Source organism: Corvus moneduloides, chromosome 11 (assembly GCF_009650955.1).
Source record: "Corvus moneduloides isolate bCorMon1 chromosome 11, bCorMon1.pri, whole genome shotgun sequence".
In the NCBI taxonomy this organism is placed as follows: Eukaryota; Metazoa; Chordata; class Aves; order Passeriformes; family Corvidae; genus Corvus; species Corvus moneduloides.
In genome coordinates, this window is record NC_045486.1 from 18,068,060 (window position 1) to 18,083,535 (window position 15,476).

The 15,476-nt window shown below is 63.0% G+C and overlaps 1 protein-coding gene across 3 annotated transcripts in view; it reads left to right on the plus strand.

Annotated features, from left to right (window-relative positions):
- BSN (bassoon presynaptic cytomatrix protein) overlaps nucleotides 1-15,243 on the plus strand; it is an 89,500-nt gene extending 74,257 nt beyond the window's left edge. For 2 of the 3 annotated variants that reach the window (XM_032120560.1, XM_032120563.1), the window contains 8 exons: nucleotides 969-7,607; nucleotides 8,353-10,468; nucleotides 10,772-11,508; nucleotides 11,859-11,952; nucleotides 12,080-12,223; nucleotides 12,405-12,459; nucleotides 12,548-12,645; nucleotides 13,122-15,243. In XM_032120560.1, the coding sequence (XP_031976451.1) occupies nucleotides 969-7,607; nucleotides 8,353-10,468; nucleotides 10,772-11,508; nucleotides 11,859-11,952; nucleotides 12,080-12,223; nucleotides 12,405-12,445 (9,771 nt within the window). In that variant the 3' untranslated portion in view covers nucleotides 12,446-12,459; nucleotides 12,548-12,645; nucleotides 13,122-15,243. The remainder of the gene's footprint in view (nucleotides 1-968; nucleotides 7,608-8,352; nucleotides 10,469-10,771; nucleotides 11,509-11,858; nucleotides 11,953-12,079; nucleotides 12,224-12,404; nucleotides 12,460-12,547; nucleotides 12,646-13,121) is intronic. The other variant, XM_032120561.1, reaches the window with a different exon arrangement.
- Nucleotides 15,244-15,476: the final 233 nt, after the last annotated feature.

Here is a 15,476-nt window from a genome sequence, read left to right on the forward strand (position 1 = left end):
GGGAACACTGGGCTCCAAACACTGCTGTCTCTGCATTCCCAAATGCCTTAGGACCTTCACAGGCTCCATGGCAGCATGCTGGTATTTGCCTTCTTTTTATTAGGATTACATCAATTTGGGCATAATGCAATAGTTCAGGTCATCTCTGGCCTTTGGATTTCTTTTAAAATAATATAAAGGTAGTTGGGATTTGTTGTCAAATGGAAAACTCATTTTCCAACATTCCACATTGCAGCAGTAGGTGTTTTTCACGCTCTTCATCCCACCTTTTCTAAATTCAAAACAATTTGGGGAAACATTTGGCTGCCTTGGGATGGTGTTCCCCCAGGAGCACCCATCCCAGCAGCAGCCAGCAGAGCCCCCCATGGGGAGGGGACATGGCAGAAGGTCCCCACGAGCCAGGAGGGAATGTTTTCCCCCCTCACTGCTGTGCAGCCCCCAGGGAAAGAGCCTCCTTGTGCCCCCAGAGTAGGAGTGGTCTGTGGTGCCTCTGTGCTGGCAGGATGACAGGTCCTGCCAGTAGCGCCAGGGCTGGGTGTGATGCACAGTCCCCATGGCTCAGAGGCTTGTCCCCCACACTGCCTAATTGTCAAGCCAATTAAGGGGGGCTGTTTATTTTTGCTGGCATCTAGTGAGGATCCAGCCCTGCTTCTGAAGGGTGCCTTGGGGGCTGCAGGCCCAGTTTTTCAAACATATTTATTAGTCCCCCAATGTCTTTACCCCCGGGGCCATTAGATGTACCATCCCCTGCTTGCAGCACACCCTCTCACCTGCCTTTGTTAGCACAGACAAGTTGCTGGTGCGCCACTGAACTGGGGGACACAGGGTGGCCCCCAGCCTTTGTTCTGGGCTGGCTCCCAGTGGTGCCCAGACTTCCTGTGTGCTCCTTGGGAGAGGGCTTGAGGGGAAGTAGGAACAGCAGCTCTGGAGCTGCCTGGATCTGACTCTGTGTTCTTCGTTGCCTGCAGGATGGGAGCAAGCCTTACCCCTCAGACCTGTCCCGCAGCCCCCAGAGCCTCAGCGACACCGGCTACTCCTCCGACGGCATCTCCAGCTCACAGAGCGAGATCACCGGCCTGGTGCAGCAGGAAGAGGAGAAGCTGAGCAGCACCGGGCTGGCCGGGCAGAGCCCCCCCAGCCCTTCTGAGCTCACTAAGCTGGAGAGCAGCATGAGGCCTCTCCTGGAAGGCCGGGGCGCACCGACAGAGTCCCCCGAGCGTAGCAAGAGCCGCACAGAGCCACAGGAGGACCAGCGGCAACAGCAGCGGCCACGGTACCTCTCCATCACCCCTGAAGCCTTCGACTCGGATGAGGAGCTGGAGGACATCCTGGAGGAGGATGAGGAGTGGGACAACCAACGGGAGCGTCGGGAGAGTGCGGAGTCCTCAGATGAGTTTGGCAGCAAGCTGCGGCATGACTATGTGGAGGACAGCAGTGAGGGGGGCTTCTCCCCGGTGCCCCCCCGGACCAAGGGCCAGGAGGCAGAGGTGACCGATGAGGAGTTCATGCGGAGACAGATCCTGGAGATGAGTGCTGAGGAGGACAACCTCGAGGAGGAGGAGGAAGGCTATGGGCGCACTAAGTACAGCATCCCCAAAGCTGGGCAGAAGACCGAGGCAGAGAAGGGCAAAGAGCCAGCGTCGGCCAAGCGGCGCCTGCCACATGGTGCCAGCAGCATGTACACAGAGGAGAGCAAAGAGGTGGAGGCAGTGGAAGGTGATGACTTGAGCACAGCCCAGGGTGGGCTGCGGCGATTCAAGACCATTGAGCTGAACAGCACAACTGGCTACGGCCGGGAGATGGAGATTGGCCAGGAGCCAGATACCAGTCTGGACCGGGAACCTGAGCTGGAGATGGAGAGCTTGACAGGCTCCCCCGAGGAGCGCTCACGGGGCGAGTACTCCTCCACCCTGCCAGCCACAACGCCCAGCTACACCTCGGGCACCTCACCCACCTCCATCTCCTCACTGGAGGAGGATAGCGACAGCAGCCCCAGCCGCCGGCAGCGGCTGGAGGAGGTGAAGCAGCAGAGGAAGGCTCGGCATCGCTCACATGGCCCCTTGCTGCCCACCATTGAGGATTCGTCTGAGGAGGAGGAGATGCGGGAGGAAGAGGAGCTGCTGCGGGAGCAGGAGAAGATGCGGGAGGTGGAGCAGCAGCGCATCCGGAGCACAGCACGCAAGACCAAGCGTGACAAGGAGGAGCTGAGGGCCCAGAGGAGGAGGGAGCGCTCCAAAACCCCCCCCAGCAATCTCTCCCCCATCGAGGATGCCTCCCCCACAGAGGAGTTGCGACAGGCGGCAGAGATGGAGGAGCTGCACCGCTCCTCCTGCTCCGAGTACTCGCCTTCCATTGACTCAGAAGCGGAGAGCTTTGATGCTGTGACCTCCAAGCTGTACAAGTCAGGCAGCGAATACAACCTGCCCACTTTCATGTCACTGTACTCCCCGACAGAGAAGGTGGAGAGTGGTGCCAGCCAGCCCACCAGCAAGCCCCTGAAGAGTGCCGAGGAAGCCTACGAGGAGATGATGAGGAAGGCAGAGATGATGCAGAAGCAGCAGGTCCAGCAGGCCCAGCCAGCCTCTTCCTACAGCAGCACCTACCAGCAGGTTGGCTACCGCAGTACTGAGGGCCAGAACGGCTTTGAGTATCAATATGGTGAGGATTACCGGTACGACGGCAGCCTCACGCACCCCTCCCAGCCCGACTATACCAGTGCCCTCCCGAAGGCAGGAGCGGTGTATGAGGAGATCCTGCAGACCTCACAGAGCATCTCCAGGATGCACCAGTCCTCTTCCTTTGACCTGGCCCTCAAGCAGGGTGAGAAGGTGAAGGGGCAGGAGGAGGCGTACCAGGAGAAGCGTTTCCTCAATGCCGAGAGCGCCTATGCTGACCTGCTGAAGCAGAACGGTGGCCCGCTCACCCCTGGCACCAGCCCCACACAGCTCTCTGCTCCTGTCTCCTTTGCCAGCTCCGACAGCAGCATCGGCAAGACTATTCCTGATGTCCGGGTCACCCAGCATTTTGCAAAAGAGGGACAAGACCTAGCCAAGCTCCAGAGTGCCCCAACAGCACCCAGTCCAGTATCCAAGGCTACTACCACTCCTTATGCTTATAGCAAAGGCACCAGCACGGTGACAACAGCAGCAGGCAGCCCTGGGAGTGCGCTGCAGAGCTACGTCTCACCAAGTCTGGAGGCCCCATCTGTAGCTGGGAGAAGCTACATTCCATCAAAGAGCACTGTCAGCTATGGCTCACAGACAGAGGACACCAGCAGAACCAGGACGGTGGAGATTAGTGTGCAGACAGCCAGGGAGAAGCTCCCAGCTGCAAGCGACAGCAAGCCCACACTGCCCAAGACATACACCTTCTTCAAGAGCTCCAGCCCTCCGCTCTCACCCACCTCCCCGACACAGAGTCCCACCCGCACCACAAAGGCCACGGCAGAGTTTTCCACGCAGACACAGAGCCCAGTCCTCTCCTATGAGGGTCCTTCTGCTGCTGCTGCTGGCCCAGACGCCTCTTCCCCCATGGTGGCGCAGGGGACGCAGACGCCGCACCGGGCGGGCTCGCCACGCCTGACCCGGCAGGCCTCCTCACAGGACTCCCCTTTCATGGTGATCACACTGGCGGCCGATGCAGCCAGCCAAACCAAGCCAGTCAGCTCTGGCGCCTTGACGTCTCCCACTTCGTCCCCCACCAGGCCAAGCCGGCAGCTGCTGGCACATGGTTACACCCAGACACCGGAGCCTGAGCAGCCGGCAGGTGCCTACATCAGGGCACAGCCAGTGAAGGACCATGCCCAGAAAGCACCTGCCGTGACTTCAGCTGCCGATGGCATCACAGGGCTGTACAGCTGGGGAGCACTCCCTGCGGAAAACATCTCCCTCTGCCGCATCTCCTCCATCCCCGGCACATCCCGGGTGGAGCCAGGGCCCAAGGTGCCAAGCAGCAACGCTGTGGACTTACGGACCGCATTGAAGTCTGCCCCCATCATCATAACAGACCAAGGCATGGATCTGACGTCCTTGGCCACCGAGGCCAGGAAGTACTGCCTGACCCTGGACCACATCCCAAACCGGCAGTCCACGGCCATCCAGCCCTTGATCATCAACCTTAATGCCCAGGAACAGCCCCACGCCATCATTGCGGCAGCCAGCACTGCCAGCCTGGCCATCGCCTCTCCCATGATCCTCTCGCAGTCCAAGCAGCCTGTGGTCTATGGAGACCCTTTCCAGAGCCGTGTGGATTTTGGACAGGGGACCGGAAGCCCAGTGTGCTTGGCGCAGGTGAAGCAGGTGGAGCAGGGTGTCCAGACAGCCACTGTCAGAGCCAGTGGGGTGGCCAGTGGCAAGCCTGAGCCCACTGCTGCCCCCCAGACCAAATTTGCAAGGTACGGCATGCCGGGCCAGATGGCAAAGAAGGACGTGCTCCTCACACAGACCGGTGGGGTGCAGAATGCTGGCGGCCTCCCACAGTCCTTCCCACCAGAGCCAGGATCAGAGGTGTACCGGGCAGTGCCAGTAGAGCTGAAGAGCCAGAGCCCTCTCCTTGCCCTGGGCGGCAAGAAATCCCAGGTGATGATGGTGCAGATGGAGGAGTCAGCAACTGGCCCAGTGACCAAAGTGCTGAAGGAGGAGGCACCACCCAATGTCCTGGACCTCACGGGCGTGAAGCCAGAGAGCCAGGTGGCCTGCTGTGACATGGTCTACAAGTTCCCTTTCGGTGGCAGCTGCACGGGTGCTTTCAACCCCACTTCCAAGATGCCAGAGAAGAAAACCGGGGAGGCGGCAGTGGTGCCTGGTCGGAAAGCCAGCGGGCCAATGTATGGCAGCAGAGAGCCAGAGCTGCCAGAGACCTTCCCTTACCGGGAGCAGCCTGCCCCAGCACCTGCGCTCTACGAGGAGCAGAAGTTTTACCCAGCCAGCGCCTTTGGACGCCTCTACTCCTCCATGTCAGACACGAACCTCTCTGAAATCGGAATGAGCTACTACCACACAAAGGGGGATCAGCCCTTCCCTGCCCCAGCAGGTGATGCCGCCGTGGACCTCAGCACCATGAAGCACTCCTACAGCGTGGGCTTTGCTGAGGGGGGTTACCTGGGCCAGGGACTGCAGTACGGCTCTTTCTCTGACCTCCGCCAACCAGGAGAGCTGCTGAGCCACCCGTTCCCCATGCGGAGGTACAGCTCGGCCTCCAACATCTACTCCGACTACCGTTTCTCACACCGGGGGGAGCTGGCCAGCTTCCAGGAGTCCAGCCTGGCCCACTACAGTGCCACCACGGCGCGTGAGATCAGCCGCATGTGTGCTGCCCTCAACTCCATGGACCAGTACGGGGGCCGGCATGCCAACGGCCCTGATGTGCTGCCATATGGCCCCAGCACCGGGCAGGGGGGCACAGCGGGGCTGGCAGCTCAGCAGCAGGGCCCTGTACCCCCCAAACCCAGTGGGATGTACAACCCCACCTTCCCCGAGGGACGGCAGGGCTTCAGCAACCTGGCACAGTACAACGTTCCTGGTGTCCGCCTGGGTACCATCCGGCAAATGCTTCCTTCCTCCGCAACCGTGCGGGCTGCCGATGGCATGATCTACTCCACCATCAACACCCCCATTGCCTCCACGCTGCCCATCACCACCCAGCCAGCCTCGGTGCTGCGGCCCATGCTGCGTGGGCTATATAGACCCTATGGCCCAGGTGGTGTGGCAGCAGTCCCACTGGCCAGCTTGGCCAGGCTGCCCGTTGTCACCCCCCGTGTCCCGCTTGCAACACAGGGCCTCTACCGCTTCCCGGCCCCAAGCCGGCCAGCCCCAGCCACCTCGATGATGGAGACACCCGTCTACCTGGGGAAGCCTGTCGCCAGCACAGCACCAGCAGCGATGGGAGCTGCTCCTGCTCCCAAAGCCCCCGCTGCCCCCGCTGCCCCTGCCAGTGGCTTGCAGAGAGCAGAGCCACCACCGGCTGCCCCCCGTACAGAGGTGCTGGCAGCACCAGCAGCCCCTAAGGAGAGCGGGCCAGTGGCCACAACACCCAAGCCACCACTGGATGGAGCTCAGCGGGAGGAGCGGGAGCGGGAAGAGGAGCGTCAGCGCAAGCAGCAGGAGCACGTGCTGCAGCTGGAGCGGGAGCGCGTGGAGCTGGAGAAGCTGAGGCAGCTGCGGCTGCAGGAGGAGCTGGAGCGGGAGCGCGCAGAGCTGCAGCGGCACCGGGAGAAGGAGCAGCTGCTGGTGCAGCGGGAGCTGCAGGAGCTGCAGTGCATCAAGCAGCAGGTGCTGCAGCAACAGCAGGAAGAGCGGCATGCGCAGCTGGCACTGCAGCGGGAGCAGCTCGCCCAGCAGCGCCTGCAGCTCGAGCACATCCACCAGCTCCAGCACCAGCTGCAGCAGCAGCTGGAGGAGCAGAAGCGGCAGAAGACCATCTTCCCCACTCCCGTGGAGCCCACTGCCCGCCCACCCGAGGGGCCCGCTGAGGCACCACGGGTGCTGCCACACAATGGGCAGGCATGGCCCCCGCCGGGCCAGACACCCCCAGAGGGTCCCGCTGGTCCCCGCTACCCTGCACCACAGCGGCCACTCAGCAGCTCAGCCTCGGACATGTCACTTCAAGTCGAGGAGTCCTGGGAGCCTGGCCGGGGCATCAAGAAGAGGAACTCGATGCCACGGCTGCGGGATGCCTACGAGAAGGAGACCTTTGCAGCGCGGAAGATGGCAGACAGCAGCGTGCAGACAGATGAGGAGGACGGCGAGGAGCGGTTCATGCTGTCGCGGCGGCGGCGGACGCGGCGCAGCGCTGACTGCAGTGTGCAGACAGACGAGGAGGACAGCGGGGAGTGGGAGCAGCCTGTGCGCCGCCGGCGCTCCAGGGCCTCACGGCACACTGAGGCCAGCACTGAGGGCAAGACAGATGGGGCGACCCGCACAGCCAGCGTGGGTATCCAGACCATCAGCGACTGCTCGGTGCAGACTGAGCCCGACCAGCTCCTCCGCGTCTCCCCCTCCATTCACATCACCACCCATGACCCCCGAGTGGAGATCGTGAAGTACATCTCAGCCCCAGAGAAGACGCAGCGGGGTGAGAGTCTGGCCTGCCAGACAGAGCCAGAGCCAGCTCCCCAACCTGGCGTCGTGGTCCCCCAGCTGACAGTGCCCACCACCATCCCACCCTACTCCACCAACCTCCAAATAGTGAGCACAGGCCCCCTGGACCCCCACACTGTCCGGCAGCAGACCCTGGGCAAGTTTGAGAAGAAGAAGCCAGATCCCCTGGAAATTGGTTACCAGTCCCATCTGCCGGCCGAATCCCTTTCCCAGCTGGTGACCCGACAGCCACCCCGCTCTCCCCAGGTCCTCTACTCACCTGTCTCCCCCTTATCCCCCCATCGCCTCCTGGAGTCCTCCTTCGCCACCAGTGAGCGCCTGAACAAGGCCCACGTCCCCCCACAGAAGCACTTCACCACCGACTTAGCCCAGCGCCAGCAGACGCTGCCACGCCCCATCAAGACCATGCAGCGCTCCCTGTCCGACCCCAAGCCCATCAGCCCCACCGCCGAGGAGGCTGGCAAGGACAGGTTCTCCCTCTACCAACACCCGCTGCTCCCCAGCTCACAGGTACGTCACCACAGGGAACAACCTTACCCTCAGGGAACAGCCCCAGGAGGCACCTCGGGACATTTCAGTTTCATTAGCGCTGTGGTAATTAATATTTCAAAAGGCCGGCTCCCCGCAGCAGCTGATGGCAGCCAGCAGGCACAGACGTGCGTGCCAATACCAGCAGCTGGAGGGAGGCCCTGGAGGTCCACTGGCTGCACGAGCCTGTCAGCAGGCAGGAGATGCTGCGGGTTGGCAGCATCAGGGCTGTCCCCTGCTCCAGATGGGTCCCCCTTCTCTCTCGAGGAGCCACCACCATGCACGGCTCCATTTAGGGTTGTGGTGATTCTTGCTCACACCTTTGTGCCCACACACTGAGGTTGCCTTGGGCAGTCTAGTGCCCAGCCAGGAAGTCCCCGGGCAATTCCTGGGGCAGCAGCACCCCCGGGCAGTCCCCCAGGTCCCTCTGCCAAGTGCCTGTGGACAGAAAGCATTTTTTGCAGCAGAGAGTATGCACATGGCCAGCTCAGCGCTTGGCCGGCTGCCACCCCCGGTAATTACTCACGGAAGGCGCCCTGCCTGTTACTTCCATCCTATTTATTGTGCTTTTACATAAACGCCGCTTTCTCAGTGCGTGGGGGAACACGTGCACAGCAGGATGCCTCACTCCAGCCCCTAGGGCACGGGAGGAGCACTGCAATGCTTGGGGTGGGACGTGGGGGGACACCCACCTGCCCCCCTGACCAGATGTCCCTTGGCTTTGCAGGTGGGGGGGCTGCAGTCGAGCTCGCTGGCACGCAAGGTGAAGCGGACACTGCCCAGCCCACCACCTGAGGAGCCCCATGTCCCCCTGGCAAGCCCAGCTGCCTCCCAGCTCTACCTGAGCAGCCTGGCTCCCAAGGCCACCGCGCCTGTCACCAAGGCCAGCCTGCTGAAGGAGCTGGACCGCGACCTGAGGCTGGTGGAACACGAGGCCACCAAACTGCGGAAGAAGCAGGCGGAGCTGGACGAGGAGGAGAAAGAGATCGATGCCAAGCTGAAGTACCTGGAGCTGGGCATCACCCAGCGCAAGGAGTCGCTGCTGAAGGATCGGGTTGGTGGGCGGGACCACCCCTACCTGCGCTACCCCGGCGATCGCCGCGACTACCTGTCGGACAGCGAGCTGCACAGCCTGCGTCTCGCCGCTTACGACAGCGCTGGCCTGCGCCCTGCCGGGCAGTACCCCGACTATACTGCCGCCGCCGCCGCCTCCTATGGCGCCTACCCATACCCTGCCCCGCAGGGCCCCGCCGCCTTCCCGCCACCACGCCTGCAGCACCCCCAGTACCCCACAGCCAGCACCTCACAGGATGGCTTGTCAGCAGCCCCGCTGCCCACCTTCACCTCGCCCGGTGGCTTCTCGGCCCCCGGCACCACATACCCAGAGCTGGGCACCCCAGCCCAGCCAGGCTTCCAGCCCCAAAACCCCTACCAAGCCCCAAGCGCCTTCGCTGGGGCAGCCACCGTGCCGGCGGCACAGCCCGCCCTCTACCAGAGCCCGGCAGACATAGCTGGTGGGCACCAGAAGCCGCGGCAGACCTCTCTGGCCGACCTAGAACAGAAAATCCCCACCAACTATGAGGTCATCGGTGCGGCCACCAGCTCCTCTGCTGTGCCTGACGTCACCTTCAGCACTGCACCGGCGAGCGGTGGCTACGAGCAGTACAAGGCACCTGAGACCCGTCCAGCTGAGAGAACCAGCGCGGCACCAGGCCCCTCGGCCAGCTACTCTTCCGAGTCCCTCTACACCAGTCTGGAGCAGAACATCCCCCGTAACTATGTGATGATCGAGGACATCAGCGAGCTCACCAAGGAGAGTCCAGCAGTGGACGGGCAGAAAGCAGAGCCGGTGGGCACGAGCACCGACAGCCGCCACAGCAGAGACAAGAGTGATCTAGGGGACACCGAGGGCTCCAGCCGTCCCTGCTGCTACACCAAAGCCGAGGAGGAGTCTGAGGAGGACATCTATGATCACCATGGCCCTGACCATCGTGGGAAGAACAGCTACTACCGGGGCACAGAAAGCGATGGCAGGGTGTCAGGGAGCTCCACCAGCTCGAGCTACTACTATGGGGACAGTGAGTACCGGCACTCCTCACGGATGGACAAGCACAGCTCTGGCACGCCACTACCGAAGCATTCATCCAAGAACCTGGCACCCGCTGTCATCTCCTCCAAGCGCAGCAAGCACAGGAAGCAGGGCATGGAGCAGAAGATCTCCAAGTTCTCCCCCATTGAAGAAGCCAAAGACGTGGAGTCAGACCTGGCCTCCTACTCAACAACCACCTCTATTGGCAGCAGCAACGTGGCCTCCAGAGCCAAGAAACTGCAGGATGAGATCACCTATGGCCTGAAGAAGAATGTCTATGAGCAGCAGAAGTACTATGGTGTCTCCAGCCGGGATCTGGTGGATGAGGAGGAGCGGGTCTACTCTTCCAGCAGCAGAACCCGCTCCTCTGGCTATGGGGTGGAGAAGTCCTCCAGCCGGGAGATGGGTGGCCGGAGCAAGTCCTATGAGCGGGAGAGCATGGAGCGTTCCCAGAAAGTCAGCTCCAAGCCCTCATCGCTCAGCATGAGCCAGAGCCGTGGGCGGGCGCCCATGCGCTCACAGCCCTCAGAGGAGGAGAGCCCCGTCAGCCCCATGGGGAAGTCAATGGGGGGATCACGCACTGCAGGAGGGCCGGGCCCCCAGTCAGCGGGGGACCCCTGCTCCCAGTTCTGCTCCAGCCACTCGTTGCCTGATGTGCAAAAGCACATCAAAGACGTGCCAAGGAGTCACTCGTACAAGCACGAGGAGGGCTACGGCATGGATGATGCCCATTGCGTTGTCTCGGACAGCGAAGGTAACGGCTCCCCGTGGTGATCACCCCAGAGCATGGCACTTCCCCGGGGCATGCCCGTCCGCTCGTACGCAGAGACACTCTCACCGCCTCAGTTTGCTTGACACGTGCCTTCCTCCCCCTGCCCTGGGTGTTCGGTGTTAGCCGGTCCTGCACGGTGCCCTGCTGCGCCGCGTCCCGTCCCTACCAGCACGTGCTGTCCCCCGCGCGCGTGCCCGCTGCTTGCCCCTCCCACTTCATTGCATGGCTTCCACCCGCGCAGCCTCGAGCGAGAGATTGACTGTGGTTTGTTTTTGGTTTCCGAAGCCTATCATTTGAGTCAGGAAGAGACAGACTGGTTTGATAAGCCCAGGGAGGCGCGGGCAGAGAGGGTCAGGCACTACGGTGGCCACTCTTCCTCGCAGAAGAGACCCCCAGTTAAGCACACCTACCACGATTATGATGAGCCCCCTGATGAAGACCCATGGCAGCACGACGACTACCCCCAGCACCGCGAGCACCGGCACCACAGGGAGTATGATCGCCATTCTGGCTCCTCCCGGCACACCACCGATGAGCCCCCACGCCGCTCGGCAAAGCAACACCCACGAGAATCTGGCCGCCATGAGCCCCGTGGCCATGGGCCTTCAGCTGGCCCCAAGAAGGTGCAGCAGCCCGACTCCCGCGCGCCTTATGGCCCCAGCTCCGCTGATTACGCCCCGTCATCCCGCCCCACTGCTCACCACCATGGCACTGAGACCCCCAAGGCACAGAAGCCTTCCCAGCCACATGGGTCGGCCACACCGGCGCCAAAGTCAGAGCCCCTCGCACACCCACAGCAGCCAGCGGCCAGGCAGCAGCAGGCAGGGCAGCCAGCAGCGCGGCAGCAGCCGGCAGCGCGCCAGGCTGCCCAGCCAGCAAGCTCGGCACAGCCTGAGACCAGGGGCAGGACACAGGGACCCCCCTCATCTCGGCCACCGCAGCAGCAGCCAGGGCCGGCCCAGGCAGCAGGGAAGGCACCGGCCACACTCCACACGCAGCCGGGTGGACACCCAGCACCGGTGGTAAGTACGGGCTTAGCTGGCCAGGCTGCCTCCTGACCCCACAGCTCTGCCGGGAATCGGCACAGCTGGCTGCGGCCAGGGGCTGGCAGGGGAAGCGTTGGGGATGGGAGCCATGGGGTAAAGCGTATCCCACTCATATGCTCACTACAGACAACCCTGGGTGCTGTGGGAGCTGCCATCCCTTCAAGGGGAGCCAAGAGGGGATATCACTATGTCCTGGATCCCTTGCTGCCTCTTTTGGAGTTGTAGAGCAGTGTTTGGGGGTTTCGGTGACACCTCCCGGCCTGGGCAACCCCCGGAGGATGCTCTACTGGGAGGGTGAGCCCTGAGAGCTGTTTTCCCCCTTCCAGACGAAAGCGGAGCCAACGGACACATCCAAACCTGCAGCAAAAGTGCCACAGCAGCCGGGGAGAGCGCCGTCAGCACAGCCCCTGGGAGCAGCAGGTCAGTGAGCCCCAGCGGTACTGTGCCATCTGTCCCCCCTTGTGCCAGCTGCCTGGCACCACAAAACTCAGCTGAGCTCCCCCAGCTGGGCCTGTCCCCTGCTAACAGTGACTTCGTTTGTCCCCAGCAGACAGCAAGGCCAGTCCGAGGACGGCCGGGCCACGTGGTCCCGCGGGCATGGCCACAGGGCAGCCCGGCGGGGAAGGAGAGAGCGTCTTCTCCAAAATCCTGCCAGGGGGGGCAGCGGAACAAGCAGGCAAACTGACTGAAGGTGAGGGCTCCTCCCGGGATGGGGACAGGATGGTGATGCTCTTCTGCACCGAGACAGTCACACACCTTGGGGATGGCTGGCTGCAGCCAGTGGGATGCAGTGCTCCCACAGTTTGGGGCTCAGGGAGGTGGGGGGCCAGGGTCACTGCGCCATACTGACACCTCTTCTGGCTTCCCCACAGCGGTGTCAGCTTTCGGCAAGAAGTTCACTTCGTTCTGGTGAGAGAACGGCACAAGGTGAGTGCAGCCAGCACCGGGCACTGTGCCATGGGCTCTCCCTGCCCCAGCCGTGCCTGATGCCCTCCTCCTCCCTTCCACACTGCAGGAGTTTGGGAAGTGAGTGGAGATTTGAGTCGTTGCACTGGAAAAACCTATGAAGAAGCCAGTGAATTCAGCACGCGGCGCCAGACTCTGAGTATAACAGTGAGTGTACAGGGCACACCTACACACAAGTCCCCTGTGCCATGCCGTCTCTGAGGTTCCAGCCACAGTGGCACCACTGTCCCCCCAGCACCTGCTGAGCCCTGCCTTGCCACACTCCCAGCCCCCAAGCTGGGAAAGACATAGCATGGACCCATCCCCTTCGTGCTGGGCCACTCATCCCCATCTTCATCCCCAAGTGCTCGCCCCAAGCCAAGGCGTGGGGGCTTGGCCTTGTTCCCCAGTCTCGGAAGCGCTGGTGCAGACTCTGGGTTTCCAGGGAAGATTTGGGCGGTCCAGGCTCTGCTCCGGGAGTCTGTCCAGCCTGGGGGCGGGCGAGGGCGGCGGCAGCTGCTCCGCCGGCAGTGCCTCTTGGCTCTCTGGGGCTCTTTCGCTCGGGCCAGCGCTGCCGCTCGGCGGGGTCCCTTCCGCGGGGAGGGGCTGCTCGGACTAACGCCTCTCTCTCTGTCTCTCGCAAGCTTTTGAAAGCAGGGCGATCCCTGGATGCTGGACCAAACGGCGGCCGAGCAGGGGCCCGGCGGACGCCCCGGGGCGGGAGCCCCCCACGCCTGGCGAGCAGCTCCGGCGCGGCACACGGCGAGCCCCGGCAGCTGCCCCGAGGGGATGGGCCTGATCCGGACCATCGGGTCAGGCCCCGTAGGTGGGCTGCGGCCCTTTCTCAAGATTATACGCAGAGTTGCTCCCTCTGAACCCCAGCTCTGGCCTCTTCATAGGTTTTTCTCCCCCGCGAGCCGAGGGCTGGGCGCCGTGGGCGCCGCTCCTCCTTCCCGACCCCACCCGCCCCGCCGGGGCCGTCCCCGCGCCCCCTGCACTGCGGCCGCTCCCGGCCCCGCCGGGGAGCTCCGGAGCGCGTCAGCTAGGACCTAACACTGTTTCACTACCGAAATACGAGGCCATAGGACTCTGACAGGCGGCGCGGCCGGCTGGGCGCGCGTCCCGAAGCCATTGGAAGCATTGAAAGGGCCGCGCTCGCCCTCGCCACGCAGCCAGCGCGCCTGCCGCCGGGCACCCCTTTTCTTTCAAGAACAGCCTTAATCATCCCACTTTGATTTCTGTGTATACCTCATCCGCACCGGGGGGTGGGGGGGGCACGGGGCGTCGTCAGGGGGGGTCCTTTTTTTCCTCGGTTTCTTTGGGTTCATTTTCTTTTGGTTTCGGGGTTTTATTTTTCTAAAGTTTATACCAAATCCTCTTCCCTCTTTGCTTTGTGCGATGAGTTAGCACACGGGCTGTCGTCTGTAGAAGCAATAGAGTGCAGGAGGCTACACAAGAGCACAAATCCCGTGGAACAAGATCAGGAGAGCTTTGCCTCCGGCAGTATCCTTCCTTTTACTGTGCAATCCAAGTCCTTCTCAAGCCATTTTGCGGGGACGGCCGGCGCAGCGGCCGGCGGCCAAAGCCCACTCGCCCTGCCAGGAGGGGATTCCCAGGGGGGGAGGCAGCCCGAAGAGGGGGCTCGCCCGCGCCCCGCCGCCTCCCCGCGCTGGCAGCGCCCCGCCGGCACCCCCGTGGCGGGGGGCAGCCGCCCGCTCACCCGCCTGATGTTCTATGCAACGAAATAACACGACTCCAGAACAAGACCTGTGAATAGCTAATCAGTTCAATGTCGCGCCTAAGGGTTCCATCGCAAAGCGTGCCGCCGAGCGACCCGAGAACTATTCTGTACCGACCATCCGTGCGTATGAATTCGTGGCATGTTCGACCCACGGAGGGCCACTTTGCCAAAGGGCAGCCCTAGCGCCCGTGACCGTCTGTCCCGTCGTAGAGCATGGCTTGCTACTTCTCTGCACGGTTCCACCCGCCTTTCAGTGCTTGCTGTTCTTTGCCTGGACTTTTCTTTTTTTCTTCTCCATCAGTCCATCGCTGTACTGAAAGCTCTTAGCAGATTTATGCACTTGTGATCGAGGACCCGGCTGCCGCGGGAAGTCCACGCTTTGTTGTGGCAGGTCCCTCGCCGGGAGCTCTGCCGGTGCCCAAGGCTGGGGCAGGCCGGCGGCTGTGGGACGGGGATCCCGGGGGCAGCCCCACGGAGGAGAGCCCCGGCCCCGCGCACAGCCACCGCCTCGCCCCGCCGATGACAAGAGCAGAGCCTGAGGGTGCCTCCCGCGGGCCGCCGGCCCCGCCACTCCTCGCGCTGTAAATACTTGTACAGTGTGTAAATCGCACGCGGGACCGAGACCCCCGCCGGGGCCAATCTCGCCGCCCGAGCACATCCGCCACCTTGCCTTCGTGCCTGCCAGGACCGGGGGCACGCAGCCCCCCCCGCCGGGCCGGGCCCCCATCCCGAGTTGTGGCAATCTGCTGGACAGGGCGGGGGGACGGGGGGGTGCAAAGATCGAGGGCCGAGCGCGGCTGGGCGCCGTTTCCAGCGGTAAATGCGATGCCGGGTGCGCTCCCTCTGAACATTGTGACGGTGTGCGTGTCTGCTGTGCTCTGTGCCACCCGTAGTGACCCCGTACCGTGCCGTACCGTGCCGTACCGTGCCGTACCACCCCCGCCGCTGTGTCGTGACTCCCTCCCAGAAGCTGCCCCCTCACCAGGTGTTTCTGTGGGAACAGAATAAAAAGGACTTGACACAAATCACGGACTGGCCCCGATTCTTGCTTGCCTGCAGTGGGGGGGGGGGGTCCGGGACCCCTGGCCTGGTGGGGGTGGCTGGAATGGGTCTAGTTGTCACCAAGCATTGTTGAGCTCTGCCACCCACACCTGGGCTGCTGGGATAGGGGTCCCTGTGGGCATCAAGGACCCAATCTCACCTGCCTGGCCACGCTGCTGGGTCTGGTGGCTCCAAAGAGCCCAATCCCCGTTGGCTG